Consider the following 18,164-nt stretch of genomic DNA (forward strand, 5'->3'; position numbering starts at 1 on the left):
GATAATTGGGGCCACCTTACAAAATTAATATGTTGTTGTAGTAGACTTATTTTGAGTTTAACAAAACATCAATTCGGTATAACACATAGTATAATGACACTAATATGTATTATGTACTAAGAAAATTGTTATAACGCAACTAAGACTAAATTTTGGGTAAATCATACTCCTCGAAGAAATTGTTTCACATGCTCAAGTAAAACGTGAACTTTTAAATTCACAGAAAAATTAACGAAATCATTTACATGTTCAAGTAGAACGTGAACTTTTAGATTCATAGAAAAATTAACGAAATCATTTACCTGTTCAGGTAAAACGTGAACTTTTAAATTTAAAGTAAAACTAACGACATCGTTTTACCTGTTCAGGCAAAAGTGAACTTTTGAATTTATAGTGAAATTAATTAAATCGTTTTACTTGTTCAGGTGAAACGTAAACTGTTTTGCATGTACCAGTCAGTGCTGGTATTGTTTTGTGTTTAGTTCAACTCAGCCAAAAAAAATAATATTAAAATAATAAAATGAAAGAACAAAGAAAATAATTCAGATTTGAAAGGTTTCATGTATGTATATAATAATATTACTTTAATATGTATAAATTTATTTTTGACATATATTCATGTAGAATGAAGCAATTTAAGTTCCACTGCAAATTTTATGATTTGTAAGTTAAACTCGACAATGCATTCACTTCTTGAGTTGAGGTTGATAATGAAAAAAAAACAATAAAGTAGATGCCATATTAATTGTTCACAATTTACACGGGCATGCTGCAGTTAGTAAGATGGCAGTAAGCAATAAAAATTTGCATGTACTGTAACTTACATTATCCCTTAATTTAACAGTTTACTGATAAAGATTATAGAAATAGTATATATTTTTTTTTGTTGATAATGTCAGTTAATTTGCATTACTCGTTAATTGCATCCCTTAATATAAATTTAATGCGTTTTAACTGATAATGCAATTGAACTTGAATTACCAATAAAACTTTATTCCTTACAGAAACAATATCAATACCTTTTGCTCATTCCAAAAACATATCCGCAACAATCGTATTAATTAAAAAGTAATAGTAAAATTTTACTGTAACGCAAAGCAACTTTTAATACCTGAAACTTTTTTTTTGTTTCACGGGCAGTACAAATTGCCTACCTATGACCATTAAGATATGTTTTGTTTTTTTCCTTTTTTTATGCTTCTAAGTTGATTAAACCTCCTTACTTCACTTTACGTTACGTCTACTTTTGTTTTGCATGGTATAATACTGTCACGGATATTAGCATCACTAAGTTATCCCATCACTTAGGCGATGCTAAGGCCATGCCAAGCAGTATTTACGTTAATAATCAAATCAAGTATACACATATATAAGGCAGCCCAGAGAGATGTCACACACAGATGCATTTACTTATACGCCTATGCCCACTCAGCATTTAGGTGATTCAATTTTGAATTTCCCTACATATCAATACAATTTGATTACTCTTTCTGACTAAATAATGAGTTATCATACAATTGAACAAATGAAATAATCAAATATAAATACTTTTGATGATGAAAAACTAAAAAGCATTTTTCGATCACTTTTTGGAATCATTTTTGAAGCCCTTTAATCACTAAATTTTAATATTTCATAAAAACCAACAAAAAGAATAATCAAAAAATATGTTTACCTTTGATGATCAAAAACTGAATATAGTTTTTCAATTACATTTTGGAATCATATTTGAATTAAATGTGTTTACTTTAGGTGATCAAAAATTTATAATCATTTTTCATTCAGCTTTCTGAATCTTTTATGAATATATTTGTTGACTGAATAATGAATTTTATACTTGTTGAAATTTTACTTTTCATTAAAAATTTTATTTTTTTCACATACACATATTTTTTCAATCATGAAGCTAAGAAAAAATACATATATAAAAATTGTATTATTTATGCAAAAGATATTCTTCAAGACAAAAATAATGTAATGCTGCTCGTGAACGAAGATTTCCCCAACCATTTCTCCCGTTCAGTTTCCCAGAAAATACATAATGATTGGACAATACATAGGTTGTGAGCTATTTGAACCCCAGGTAAGTGAAACTATCTTGACATACCTGGATACGGCTTCAACATCCCGTATCGTATCCGTATTTTAAGATGCAGACGATAATGCTGATGTTAGATGTTGTAGTCGCAGGTGTATATCGGTCAAGTTTATTTGCGAGTTAACTGTGGTTCGAATAGCTCACTTTCGCATGCTTTCTTCCCCTGGTGAAATAAGATTATTATGTAGTATCTTATTTTGAATGAGATATGAAGAATAAATGCATCATAATCGCATTCAAAAATGATTCAAAAATCTCAACCAAAACGATTGAAATATGTTCACGAATATGATCAGAAAATGACTGTGAAAAGCCGTCAAATATTACTCTAAAACAACTAAAGTTCAATTTTAAAATGATATCAAATATGAATAACAAGCATTTCGAAATAGGAATCATAAATGATTATTCAAGAATAATCACATTTATGGTACATTTTTCTCCCGAAGGTACGTCAATTTTCGAACAGAAAATGCTTTTAAATTTGAACGTTTTTATTCATCTTGGGGTATGATATTTAAATATCTTTTGATCAAAATTTTCAAAAAATGCTGGCTGGGTGTGCGCGCGAGAGACTGTAAACTACAAACATTTACATCAATAATTCAATCTTTATGTATCTACATAAAGGAATAAATAATTGCGTCTACACATATGTACCATGTACGAATACGAGCAGCGGAGAGTCAATGCGCAAACACATGCATATATCTGAGAAGTTTGAGAGCTACTGGAGTAGTAGATTCTGGAAGCGCTTAAAATATGTATAAAATTGTGCAATTTTAGTTATAGCTGAGAAGTTTGAGAGCTCATGGACAATGCTAGTACATTCTGGAAAAATGCTAACGAGGAAACCAAAGGGTATAAACAGATGTAGAGGCGCTGTAATTCAGTTTGAGTTGAGCTATCAATCAGTTTGATTAAGCACGCGATCTAGCGGCCAATAGTAGAGTTTCATTTGAGTTATCAATCAGTTTTGTTATTAAGCCAGCGAGTATCAAAGTATAAGTGTTATTGTGAAGTACTTTAATAAAGGCCATTTTTCCATTGTTCAATATTGGAGTTATTTATTCAACAGTTTAGTGATTCGAACTTAGCAGAGGATTGCAAATAAGAGGATTTGCAGCAAACTCGTTACAATTGGTGTCAGAAGAGGAATTGTTGGATAAATTCCAGAGGACAACAAGGACATGGCAAAGTTCAGTGAATTGAAGATCCAGCAACTGAAGAAGGAGTTGGAGAGCCGTGGATTGAATACAAGCGGCGTTAAACTTGAACTTCAGGCACGGCTACAAGAGGCAATGGAAGCAGAAGGAATTGATGTGGAAGAGTATGTCTTTCATCTTGATGGCGAGGAGACAACGAAAATTGAAGAGAAAAACGAAACATCGCAGACGGTTAGAAGCACAGACTTGAACATGATATTGGCTGCAATATCTGCACAAACGTCGACAGTAGCATCAATGTCGTCGCAATTGGCATCCCAACTGGAATCGCAAAAGACAGAAATAACATCTCAACTGGCATCTCAACTGGAAGCACAAGAGGCACGTATAACAGAAATGTCATCACAAATATCCACCAACATGTCATCACAACTGGAAGAACAGAAAACGTATATGTCATCACAGATGGAATCCCAAGAGACACGTATAACAGCGAAGATTGAATCACAGGAGACACGTATCTCAGAAATGTCGTCAGAAATAACATCTAAAATTGAAGCACAAGAGGCACGTATATCAGAAATGTCGACACAAATTTCAGCACAGGTATCATCGCAGATCTCTGCACAACTAGAATCGCGTATGGAAGAGAAACTAACGCAGTTTCAGGAAGGGTTCAGTGGGCGACAAGATAAAATGGAGGCCGAAATAGATGCTTTGAAGGATCGGATTCAGGAGTTACAATTGAACCGTCCAATCACTTCAATGTCTACTCTGAAGGTAAAATCCCCAACGTTTGATGGTTCTGTTCCATTCCAGGTATTTAAGCTCCAATTTGAGAAGACGTCGGCAGCGAACAGCTGGAATGCTGAAGATAAAGTTGCAGCTCTGTTCGTGGCATTGAAAGGGCCAGCAGCCGAAATCCTACAGACGATTCCCCAAGGAGAGCGGAACAACTATGAAGCATTGATGGCCGCTGTCGAGAGACGTTATGGAAGCGAGCATAGGAAACAGATATTCCAAATTGAGTTGCAAAACCGTCACCAAAGAGCGAATGAGACTTTGCAGGAGTTTGCCTCGGATGTTGAAAGGTTGGCTCATCTCGCGAATGCGGACGCACCCGTGGAATACACCGAGAGGGTAAAAATCCAGAGTTTTATAAATGGCATAGGGGACGTGGAAACGAAGCGAGCTACATACGCAAACCCAAAGCTCACATTTGCTGAAACGGTGTCACATGCATTGACACAGGAAACGGCCTCACTATTGAGTAAACCAGCATACAAAGCTCATCGTGTGGAAGTGGAAAGACCAGATTGGGTAGACACAATTTTGGAAGCACTAAAGGGATCACAACAGAAAAATGCCGGAGTTATTAAATGTTTCAAGTGCGACAACCCAGGTCATTTTGCACGACATTGCAGCAGCGGTCCTAATAGCTCCAAGATTGTGGGTGGCCGTAAACGCAGAGCTGAAGGAGATGAGCAAATCTCCAAATCCACTCAATCGTTAAACTAAAGCGAGTCAGCCGCAAGGGGCGACAGCTGGCTCCCTCAATTGAATGCCCCATAATCTCTATCTCACAAATTGGAAGAAGGTCAAACAATCTTACTGTCGGAGGACATGTGGATGGAAAGGAACGTTTACTGACTGTAAATACGGGTGCATCTCATTCCATCATTCGAGCGGATTTAGTCAACAAGAAGATAAGACCATTGCATGGAGAAAGATTGCGTACAGCCACTGGAGAACACAACACGGTTCTAGGAGAAGTATCATGTGAAGTCGCAATTGGGAACATCACGGTAGTACACAATTTTATAGTGGCAGAGATTTTTGATGAAATCATAATTGGAGTGGACTTCTTAATCGACCAGGGCATCAAGATCGACATGCAAAGCAAGACGATGCGATATAAGAACATGGATGTACCACTTAATTTCGGCTACGAGAGAGGCTACAGCAGTAAACGGGTGCTGGTGGAAGAGAGTCAGCGAATACCACCAAAATCCGAAGCAGTCATCTGGGCAAAGGTTGATGGAGATTGTGGGACAAACAAATTGTGGGTTGTCGAAGCAGCAAACAAATCAGCACTGAACATACTTGTAGGAAAAACCCTGGCTATGACAAAACAAGATGGACGTATTCCGGTAAGAGTACTCAATGAGTTCAAGTCACCACTCAAACTGACTAAAGGAGCTATTTTGGGAAGATGCCAAGAGGCTGAAGTAATTATTAACTGTGAACAGCTCCAGGAACACGTTTCATCTAGTAACACTGATCTTTCAAATGACATCACGGAATGGACGGAGGGGCTAGAGGAAGATTATCACAGTAAGGCAAAGCAACTGCTCCTAAAGTACGCAAACATATTTGACCAGGATGGTTCCAAACCAGGCCGCACCAATGTTGTGAAACATCAAATTGACACTGGAGACGCGAGACCGATACGTCAAGCTTCACGTAGTGTTCCACTGGCGAAGCGTGAAGTGGTGAGTCAAATTATACAAGAAATGAGCGACAGCGGCGTCATCGAACCATCAGCTAGTCCCTGGAGCTCACCGGTAGTACTTGTAAAGAAGAAGGATGGAAAAATGAGGTTTTGCGTTGACTACCGGAAGTTGAATGACGTTACGAAAAAGGATAGCTACCCATTGCCAAGAATCGACGACACTCTGGACTCGCTCTCTGGTACGAAATGGTTTTCTACACTGGACTTGAAAAGCGGCTACTGGCAAGTTGAGGTGAAGGAGGAAGATAAAGAGAAAACAGCCTTCAGTGTCGGTGATGGTCTTCAGCAATTTGCAGTGATGCCTTTGGACTTTGTAATGCACCAGCTACTTTTGAGAGACTCATGGACCAGGTACTGAAAGGACTACATTGGAAAACATGCTTGGTGTACCTGGACGACATCATCGTATTGGGCAAGAGTTTTGATGAACATCTTAAGAACTTGGAGGAAGTTTTCCAGAGAATAGCTGGCGCTGGTCTGAAGTTAAATCCCAAAAAGTGTACGCTGTTTAAAAAGGAAGTAAATTATTTGGGCCACAAGGTAATGTAGTGTCAAATTGGGTTACTGCATTTAAATCTGGCAACTCCCCCTCTAATAAAAAAAGATGCAGCCATGCATGTATGCACTTGGCATTACTGGGTGATAGAGTCGAATGACGGAGAATTCTGATTGGCTGAATCCTCCGTTAGTCGACTCTATCACGCCATCGCATCATAAGATTTTCCCGTTATGCGTTTTTGCATACCGGCAAAGTTGCTTTGAGGCGTCAGTATTTTTTCTACAGTTTGAGTTTGGATTGAGCCGGCACGACACGAACACGCGAAAAATGAAACGTAAAAGAAATAAAAGTTGTGAACATAAATTAAAAGACTAAAAGCTAAGTGAACGTGTACAAGTTTAAAAATAGTTATATAAACAAACAAACGAAAACTACACATTTATTGGAAATTAAAAACTAAATAAAACAAACATAAACCAAATAAAATTAACCATTAAATTAAACAAAGAAAAGAATATATTTTTATTGTTGTGTGTGTGTGTGCGTGCGTGTGGCTGCGAGCCCAAAGTTGAGTGGCATCAGCATGCCACTTTACATGGCGACCGTGACACAATCTGCAGATTGTAATATAGTGGAAAAACTGGACAGTCTAAAATTTTACATATGTAAAATGCGTGAAGATTGTAATAAATGTGCTGAAAAAAAAAAAAAAACACTATGAAGTGCCGTAGAGTGAAACCCAAAATGTGTGGGTATATGCCTCATCATTGGACTCCTTTATTGGACCATTTTCAAAAAATTACTACAAAAGCATAAAATCAATAAATTACAAAAATTGTTCAAGTCCGAAATACTGGCGAAAACAAATCAAAATTTCTACTCAAACTACGAAAATTTACTACATTACTTAATATTAAATCCTAACAAATTTCGACATTTTCAACTAAATACATGGAAACTTAACCCTACGCAAAAAATGCAAATATGTCATAAATATCACGAAATTTATACAAACTACTTAACAAATTATCTACAAACAAATTTTCGTAAAACTTTTAAATATAATAAAGCCACGGCAGTTTTGGCTTATATACATATACATATATGCTGGTGTGTACAGCTAACAAAAGCGCTAAAGCCAATCGCATGGTTAACGGCACATAATCACGCCAGAAACAATTTAATATAACGGCGAATAAATAATGGCGCTAAAGCCGTGAAATCAACTTTATCAGCAGAGAAAGTCCGGGATAGCAAACGCCGACAGACGCATCTCCAACAAAAAAAAAAGCAGCAGCGGAGGGTATATTGGCAGCAGTGCAGCACCATGGAAAAGCAGTACCAGAACGGCAGCAGAAAGGGGTAACTGCCGTAAATGTATGTATGTAACCATTTATTTCTATTTCTAATTATTCTTACATATATTTCTACTAACATTGATTAAAATTTGAATAATAATTCAAAGTAAACTAAATTTTAAATTTTGAGTCTTGCGTTTTGCCATAAGGCCGATCATAGCAATAAACAACTATATATTTTAAGGTGCCTACTAATAAATTTCAAATGCCCTAACGATACAAATATTCAGCTATTGATTTGCGTTGCAAATTTACTTGAAACTTTAGTGTTTTGGCAATATTTAAATCAGTTACTTTTCGGAAATATTTGAAATTTAGTGGTTATAATAATATGGAAATTGCATTAAGCTTATAAAACCGTGAATTTTTGTTTATAAATCATTTAGAAACGCCTACGAAATGGTTTTGAGAAAAATTAAAATAATATTGAATTTATCACAGCAAATCCGTTTCTAAGCCTCTTTAAATCAAAAATTTATTATTTTTATAATAAAATCGTCCTCTGACATGCCAGGAAATGAAATTTTTGCCTTCATATACAAAAACTGATTTTAACTTGGAAACAATAAAATATTTTCATTCATTTTGTTCGATTGCTATGGGAATTCTAGAAACATTTTGGAAATTTTATTAGAAGCGGTGCGGATGTTCCTTTGTTTTCAAAAAAAAAACAAATTATATAATTTTCTTAACCAGACTTACCATTTTATAAAACTCATACCAAACGCGACAAATATTAACCGGATTTTCAAATAATATTTACAAAATATTTACCTGATTTACAAAATTTTTTCTCTTAAAATAATTTTCAATAAAATTACCCTGTTTCAAACACATGTCCGATTCTGAGGGCAATTCCAGCGATAAATCAAGCCCTAAAGGAAGGTGTTCACTAGCTCGTCAAGAAGATTTTTTAGGATTTAATGACTCAGATATCGCAGAAAATAATACTTCAAATTTTCAGTCAGTAACTAATATTATAAACACTCAGCCTTCAGCAAATTCGTCTAATAATTCAGACAACCTACTAACTAGCACTTTCAATTTTCAGTCAGGAACTGACTTTTCCAATTCTCACTCTACTTCAAATTCTTCTAATTTGCCTTCAACAAATAATTCTTCAGATTTACAATCGAATAACAATATTTCAATCATGGCAACCTCAGAACAGAAAAAGGTGTTCATTACCAGTTGCGCCTCAATTATTAGGGACAACTACAGCGGCGATCCACTGGCATTAGAATCTTTTATCGACAAAATAAAATTAATTGAAATCTTCTCAGATGAAAATTTAAATAGTACTTTTATTGCATTTTTGAAATCCAAACTTGAGGGAAAAGCACGCGAAGCATTACCAACCGTAATAAATTCAGTCGATGACATAAAGACTGCCTTGAGAAATAGAATAAAACCCGACAACTCGAAAGTTGTTTCTGGTAAAATCGCGTCTTTACATGTCATCAATAATAATTACTCAGACTTTGCTAAGCGCGTTGAAGAACTATCCGACGCATTGGAACGTTCTTTGATTATTGAAGGTATGACACAAGCCAAGGCACATGAAATGGCCGTAGAGCAAACAGTGAATGTGTGCAGGTTGAACACTCGTTCAGAATTGGTCAAATCCATCCTGGCTTCAACTACCTTCAGTGATTCAAAAGACGTAGTTGCAAAAATGATAGTCGAACGTAATAATGAGGTAAAAGAAAGACAAGTACTAGCATTCCGTACTCGTGGTAATTGGCAAACAGGTTTTCGAGGAAATTATAGAGGTAATAATTTCAATAATAGGTACAACAATCCAAATGCAAGATTCAACAATAACAATAGAAATAATTACAACAATAATAATTACGGGTACACTAATTCTAATAGAGGTAATAATGACAGATATAGCACTAATAGAAACAATCAGCCTAGTAGTAGTAACAATAATGCTAATAATAATAGACGTTCAAATTCGCGAAGTAATGCCAATGTACGCGCTTTAAACGTGAACGACCCTCAGGAGCGAACACTGGGGGATCGGGATCACGATTTAGACAATTAAACGAATCTTCTTCAAAAATATTAAAATCCATCTACTGCTTGAACCTTAATTATTCAGATTTTATTGAACTTCAATGTAGCGATTCCTACAAACCATGTACTTTTCTAGTAGATTCACAAGCAGATATTTCTTTAATCAAAATTTCAAGTTTATATCAAAATTGTAACTTTAATACTAACGAAATAACAAACATAACAGGCGTAACGCCTGAAACAATTTCAACTTTAGGAACCTTAAAAACCAACTTAATTGCATATAAATTCTTGATACCGCATACTTTACATGTAGTTAACGACGATTTCAATATACCTTCAGACGGAATACTCGGCAAAGACTTTTTAAAATTTAATAAATGCATTATTAATTACGCAAGCGATAGCATAACTATTAATACCGGATTAGATAACGCAAATATACCAATTTTACACGGCACGAGTACCGATTCTTTAGTTATTCCTCCGAGATGTGAAGTTTATCGGTTATTTAAATTACCAAAATGCGATAATCCTGTTTTTGTAGACTCGCAAGAAATCTGTAATGGTGTTTTTACGGCAAAGTGCATTGTTGACACAAATAATCCAGTTATAAAAATTTTAAATATTACTGACGAAGTAAAACATGTCAACAATTGCAATATCGTAACGGAAGATATCACCAACTACAATGTCTACAAAATCAATGAAACTTCAAAAGATCAAAAACGCTTAGAGGAATTAACGAAAATTTTGAAAAATCAAATGCCGGGTTATGCTCAAAAACAATTAATAGATTTATGCTTAAAATATGCCGATGTATTCGCTTTAAAAACTGATCGTATGACTTTAAATAACTTTTACGAACAAAAGCTACGTTTAACTGATAAAAATCCAGTCTATATAAAAAATTATCGTTTACCATATACACAACGTGAAGAAATTAATAAACAAGTCGAAAATTTAATGCGAAATGATTTAATAGAACCCAGCTTTTCTAATTATAACAGCCCTTTAATTTTGGTGCCGAAAAAGGATCCTACAGGCCAAAAGTCTTACCGTATGTGCGTTGATTTCAGAGCAGTCAACAAAAAGCTTATCGCAGACAAATTTCCGTTGGCACGCGTAGACGACATACTCGACAATCTTGGCAGAGCCAAATATTTTTCGACTTTAGATCTTTTTTCTGGTTTTCACCAAATACCACTTCATGTTAATTCTAGAGACGTTACATCTTTCAGTACAGATCGAGGAGCTTTTCGTTGGAAAGTTTTACCTTTCGGTTTAAATATAGCACCAAACTCTTTTTCACGTATGATGTCATTAGCATTTTCAGGCATTTCGCCAAATCAAGCTTTTATGTACATTGACGATGTTATCGTCATCGGATGTAGCGAGACACATCACCTCAAAAATTTAGAAAAAGTTTTCGAAACTTGCAGAAAATTCAATTTAAAGTTAAATCCCAACAAATGCAATTTCCTTCGTTCTGAAGTAACTTTTTTAGGCCATAAATGCACCTCCAAAGGCCTGCTGCCAGATGACTCAAAAATAGACGCAATTAAAAAATACACTAAGCCAAAAGACAAAGACGCTGTTAGGCGATTCGTTGCATTTGCAAATTATTATAGGCGTTTTATACCTAACTTTGCGTCACTGGCAGCCCCTTTAAATCGTCTAAATCGGAAAAAAGTTGAATTTGTTTGGGATGATGCTTGCGAAAATGCTTTCGAAAAATTAAGATTATCATTAATGTCTCCTCAATTATTACAATACCCTGATTTTTCAAAAGAATTTATTATCACTGTAGATGCATCTAAGAGTGGTTGTGGCGCTATATTAAGCCAAAAGCATGGAGATAATGACTTACCGATTTGCTTTGCATCAAAATCTTTCAATAAAGCCGAACAGAAAAAGGCAATCATAGAATTAGAACTTTTAGCAATACATTTTGCTATAAAACATTTTCGGCCGTATGTCTACGGTACACATTTCACGGTAAAATCAGACCATAGACCATTAGTTTATCTATTCAATATGAAAGATCCTTCCTCGAAACTCTCTAGAATCAGATTAGATTTATCAGAATACAATTTTACAATTGAATATATTAAAGGAAAATCGAATGTTGTGGCTGATGCTCTTTCGCGTATAAGTATAGACGAGATTAAAGATTCGACAAAACACGTTTTAGCCGTTAAAACGCGATTACAAACTAAACAACAAGAATTACAAAATGAAAAAATAAGTTTAAATGATACGACCTCTAACGATAATAAAGTACAAGTTTATGATAAATTTTCATACGATTTTTCAAAAAAGATACCGCGAGTAAAATCAACAATACAATATAATAAACATAAGGAGATCTCCAATTTACAAATTTATGCGCATTTAAAACATAAAAAATATAATTTACTTAATATCGTGACTGCTAACGAAATAACGAATTTAGATGAGTTACTTTCGAGGCTGGAAAAAGCAGCCGACAATCACAATATTAAACAATTAGAATGGCCAAGAAATGATATATTTTTCAATAATTTTTCAATTACGAATTTTAAAATCCGCGGAAATGAAATTTTAAAATCATTACAAATAATATTGACGGACCCTGTAGAGACCGTAACAGACAATGAACAGAAACAAAAACTTATGACAATTTATCACGAAGATCCACTGTTAGGAGGCCATTGCGGAACAAAAAGGTTATATGCCAAATTAAGAACTAAATATTACTGGAAAAACATGACACGTGATATAGCGAAATTTGTGAAAAATTGCAATAAATGTCTTTTAAATAAAGTGAGACCAAAAACAAAAGAAAATCTTGTCCTTACTCCAACACCCTGTAAACCATTTGATATAGTGATTATCGATACAATAGGTCCACTTCCAGAATCAAACTATGGTAACAAGTTCGCTGTTACTATGATTTGTGACTTTTCTAAATACCTGGTAACAGTAGCTGTACCAGATAAATCAGCAAAAACTATCGCATGTGCTATTTTTGAAACCTTTATACTAACATATGGTACAATGAGAGCCATTAGATCCGATTTAGGGACGGAATACAAAAATGAATTATTCTCGGAATTAACAAAACTTTTAAAAATTAATCATGATTTCTCAACAGCTTATCACCACGAAACTGTTGGTACTGTTGAAAGAAACCATAGAGTCTTTAACGAATATTTACGTGCATATCTAGATGAAACGTATTCAGATTGGGATACGTATTTGAAGTATTTTACATTTTTACATAATACTACAAGTAGTTCGGTTTTTGATAATAAATTTACTCCTTTCGAATTAATATTTGGCAGAAAATCTACAATGCCACATGAATTACAAAAGGAACAAATCGATCCGATCTATAATGTAGAAAATTATACAAAAGAACTAAAATATAGAATGCAAAAATCTCATAAAATGGCAAGAAATTTGATTAATAAACATAAAATTAGAAATAAAGAATTATACGATAAAACTGCTAAGCCTTTAGAAATTAAAATTAATGATAGGGTTTTAGTGGAAACAGAACCGAGAAATAAACATAGAAATATATATCAAGGTCCCTACATAATAAAGAATATCGATGGACCAAATGTAAAAATTTTTGATGAAATTAATAAAATTGAAAAAATTGTACACAAAAATCGTATACAAAAAATTAATTAAATTGATAGCCGAAAATAATCTTTAAATATAAACCTACTTTAAGAACATGCCAATAAGGCCAAACTAAACAACCTGTTAATGTTAATTTTTAATACGGCCTAATGTACAATATTTATATGTTAAATTGTAATACTTAATAAATATATATTTTACTCAATTTAATAATAAGCATACATTTAAAAAAAAATAGTAACGGCTCACTTCAAACTAAAAACATTATTTTTTTACATATTTCATTTTCTTATAAATTTAAATCTTAATCCTAGTAAAGCCTAAAGAAGAATGTGGCAAGACTGATCACCTTGCCAAATTCTTCTTTTCTAAAGGGGGATGATGTAGTGTCAAATTGGGTTACTGCATTTAAATCTGGCAACTCCCCCTCTAATAAAAAAAGATGCAGCCATGCATGTATGCACTTGGCATTACTGGGTGAGAGAGTCGAATGACGGAGAATTCTGATTGGCTGAATCCTCCGTTAGTCGACTCTATCACGCCATCGCATCATAAGATTTTCCCGTTATGCGTTTTTGCATACCGGCAAAGTTGCTTTGAGGCGTCAGTATTTTTTCTACAGTTTGAGTTTGGATTGAGCCGGCACGACACGAACACGCGAAAAATGAAACGTAAAAGAAATAAAAGTTGTGAACATAAATTAAAAGACTAAAAGCTAAGTGAACGTGTACAAGTTTAAAAATAGTTATATAAACAAACAAACGAAAACTACACATTTATTGGAAATTAAAAACTAAATAAAACAAACATAAACCAAATAAAATTAACCATTAAATTAAACAAAGAAAAGAATATATTTTTATTGTTGTGTGTGTGTGTGCGTGCGTGTGGCTGCGAGCCCAAAGTTGAGTGGCATCAGCATGCCACTTTACAGTAACTACAGAAGGTGTCTGTACAGCGAATGAAAAGATAGAGGCAGTAAAGGATTGGCCAAGACCACAGAACCTACATGAATTGAGAAGTTTTCTTGGGCTGTGCACATATTACCGCCGATTTGTACCAAATTTTTCCAGCGTAGCCCATAGCCTCCATGAGCTTACAAGAAAAAACAAAGCTTTTGAATGGAAGAAGGAGCCAGAAGTGGCTTTCCAAACATTGAAGGAGCGTTTATGCACTGCCCCAATGTTAGCATATCCGATTCCAGGAGCAACATTTATTCTAGATACAGATGCGAGGGGATATGCTATAGGAGGCGTTTTATTACAACTGGTCGATGGACAGGAGAAGGTAGTTGCATATTACAGCCGATCAATTGGAAAACCAGAGAGGAACTATTGCGTCACACGGAGAGAGCTATTAGCATTCATTGGTAGAGTGCATTAAACATTTTCACAAATACCTCTACGGCCAGCGATTCCGTGTCAGGACAGATCACGCAGCGTTGAAATGGCTTCTGCAGTTCCGTAATCCGGAAGGACAATTGGCACGGTGGATCGAGCTACAAAGCTACGACTTTTCCATTGAGCATCGAAAAGGTAGTACCCATGGAAATGCTGATTCAATGTCACGAAGACCATGTAGTTTGGAATGCAAGCACTGTTCAAAAGCCGAGGCTAAAGAAGACATTATAGATGTCCGGCTAATGAATATAACATGTACAGATGAATGGGACAAGGAACAGCTAAGAAAGTGCCAGCTAGAAGATGCAGATCTGTCACGTGTTATGCAAGGGCTCGAACGAAATGAAAGACCAAACAGAGAAGAGATGTCAGCAGAGAGTCCCATTGCGAAGTCATATTGGGCACAGTGGAACAGTTTAGAATTGATATCCGGTTGCCTTCATCGAGTATGGGAGAGTGAGGATGGTAAATACAAGAATAAACTGATAGTTGTTCCCAGAAAGAGGATTCCTGACGGGCTCAGCGAGCTGCATAATGGTCCAAGCGGAGGTCATCTCAGACTTAGGTGGAGGGCAGTGTCACGGATCACTAAGGCGATGCTAAGGCCATGCCAAGCAATATTTACGTTAATAATCAAATCAAGTATACACATATATAAGGCAGCCCAGAGAGATGTCACACACAGATGCATTTACTTATACGCCTATGTGCGCGCGAGAGACTGTAAACTACAAACATTCACATTAATAATTCAATCTTTATGTATCTACATAAACGAATAAATAATTGCGTCTACACATATGTACCATGTACGAATACGAGCAGCGGAGAGTCAATGCGCAAACACATGCATATATCTGAGAAGTTTGAGAGCTACTGGACTAGTAGATTCTGGAAGCGCCTAAAAGATGTATAAAATTGTGCAATTTTAGTTATAGCTGAGAAGTTTGAGAGCTCATGGACAATGCTAGTACATTCTGGAAAAATGCGAACGAGGAAACCAAAGGGTATAAAAGGCAACAGATGTAGAGGCGCTGTAATTCAGTTTGAGTTAAGCTACCAATCAGTTTGATTAAGCACGCGATCTGGCGGCCAATAGTAGAGTTTCATTTGAGTTATCAATCAGTTTGGTTATTAAGCCAGCGAGTAGCAAAGTATAAGTGTTATTGTGAAGTACTTTAATAAAGGCCATTTTTCCATTGTTCAATATTGGAGTCATTTATTCAACAGTTCAGTGATTCAAACTTCGCAGAGGATTGCAAATAAGAGGATTTGCAGCAAATTCGTTACAATACGTTAACTTTACTACAAGTGGATGCAGCTTGCTAAAGAACAAGGTTGAGGCTACACATACGTATACTTAGTTCAGTATTGGAACGAACTCACCGCTTTAACCGCTGATATTCGTTGTCGCAATTGGCCTGGCCGCAGGCCTATGTTCGCTGCCCTGGGGTTGTCATTGTAGCTGGTATATTGTAGCCCGTATGGTCGTAGCTGATAAAGATGCGGCTAGTATTGTTGTAGCCGTTATGGTCGTAGCGGATAGGGTTGCGCTAGTATTGTTATAGCCGGTATGGACGTAGCTGATAAAGATGCGGCTAGTATTGTTGTCGGTGGTACCGCCTGTTGTAGGTGTTAACATTAGTGGCCGCAGGCCTATGTTCGCGGCCCCGCTGTATGCGTTGCAGCTGGTGGTGGCGGTACGTCTGGTGGTTGTTGCACTCGTGGTTGGCGCTAATGGAAGGGTTGGGGGAGGTACTACTGATGGTGATGCCCGTGATAATAGTAGGCGCCGTTGGTGGTGGTGAGCGCTTTGGGTCGAGGTAACCGAGTGAACCGGGTGGCGATAAAGCTTCGTGCTACCCTGTACGAGCCGGATGACTTGGCTCTTTGACGTTGATTGTATTACGCGGCAGCGTACTGCTGGCCCTGGAGGCGGAGGTGGTGTCGGACGCTTTTCCGAGGGTGGTAGTGTTCTTCGTAAACGTAGAGGAAGAGGTTTATCTCACTAAGTGTGACAGCGAACGCTGACCTACTTCAACTGGACCTTGTGTCCACACAACACAACCGGTGCAGAGTTTATTACCACCCAAAATAGACGCGTAGAAACGAGATTTGTCAGAAAGAACGGTTTCGGTGCTTTGCGCTATCGACTCTTTCCTAGTTTCTGGACAATTACCTGCGTATGTGCACAGCCGGCGAAGATGTTTTGTGATAACCAAATTTTTCCACCTTTCCACTTTTTTATTTTCCGGAAACTCATGGCAATTTTCGCTAGTGATCGCCAGTCTTTTTTTTTTTTCTTTTTCGATACTTTTGTATCGCAACTTTCGCCCCATCCCCAGTCGCTATGTGTGTTCGCACGAAAACGCTCCCAAGTGGACCGTAACCGTAGACCATAACAGCAGACCGTAACAAATCTTTGCTTTTTACTTGCCACAATGATGGCAAAGATTTATACATTTCAATAAATTCACTCAGAAATTTTTTATTGTCCATTTTACTTTTCCGCGCACGTCTGTTCCGTTCAGAAATTACTACGATTATGAGCTATTTCGCCATACACGCACGAACGGTTCGAGCAAATGTTCGCCAAAAATTAAAATATTTTGATTTTTGGCGAACATTTGCGCGAAGTGGCAAACACCACCATACACGAAAGAAAAGGTCGCAGAAACATGACATAACGGGAATGTTCGGAGAAATGTTCGTGTCGTTTATTTGGCGCTTAAAGAGAATTTCTGATTTCATAACTATCGAGAAATGGAATATATCGATATCATCACTATTTTACCACAACTTAAATCGAACTATTTATAGCAGCAATTTTCGAAACCATAAGAATTAAGTGATATGAACTCTGTGACAGGCTTTAAGCCTGTGCAAACAAGAGCTGCATTAGCGCTGCAACAAAAAAATCAAAACATTCAATTTCAGGCACTAGTTTTTGATGATCCCAAAAAGCATTCGACCGAGCCAGCTGACGACCATGCTTTACTTTGGAAGAGAACAGATACAAATGTGAGTAAATCTACACATGATACAGATGCAGAGGAGTTTGATATAAAAAAAACACGAAATGAAGTCCTTCGTTTTGCTATGAACAATCAAAGAGTGTCTAAAAACAAAAAGAAAATGGAAATATTCCAGCTTGTTAAACTAGGAATGAAACCGCCAAAGAAACCATATAAAAATTACAAGCAACTCTTGGACGAACGCAAACGTTTAAAAGACATACGTGAGCAGCGCAAGAAATTCCATGAGTTGGGCAAAAACCAGACAGGTAGTGCATCCGTGAAATGCCGTAGTAAAACACAGCTGGAGAAGCAGAACAAGAAACGTGCTCCCGTAACACATATAGATCAGAATTATGGTGTTGTTAAACCAAAATTAAAGAGAAAAAAATAAGTTGTATAAAAAAAATGTATTTGAAAACAATTACCATTGTAAATCTTAAATGACTATTGCTTTTTTTT

At 36.0% G+C, this 18,164-nt stretch overlaps 1 protein-coding gene across 1 annotated transcript; it reads left to right on the plus strand.

Moving 5' to 3' along the window:
• Window positions 1-17,482: 17,482 nt before the first annotated feature.
• LOC137250722 (uncharacterized protein C1orf131) lies at window positions 17,483-18,146 on the plus strand. Its single transcript, XM_067784036.1, has one exon. The coding sequence runs from the start codon at window positions 17,542-17,544 to the stop codon at window positions 18,094-18,096; it is 555 nt and encodes a 184-aa protein (XP_067640137.1). The 5' UTR covers window positions 17,483-17,541; the 3' UTR covers window positions 18,097-18,146.
• Window positions 18,147-18,164: the final 18 nt, after the last annotated feature.

The sequence above is a fragment of the Eurosta solidaginis genome, chromosome 4, assembly GCF_040869045.1.
Source record: "Eurosta solidaginis isolate ZX-2024a chromosome 4, ASM4086904v1, whole genome shotgun sequence".
NCBI lineage: Eukaryota > Metazoa > Arthropoda > Insecta > Diptera > Tephritidae > Eurosta > Eurosta solidaginis.

Excerpts from the sequence above, each read along its gene's own strand:
- LOC137250722 (XM_067784036.1), top strand. The coding sequence starts at position 17,542 with ATGAACTCTGTGACAGGCTTTAAGCCTGTGCAAACAAGAGCTGCATTA.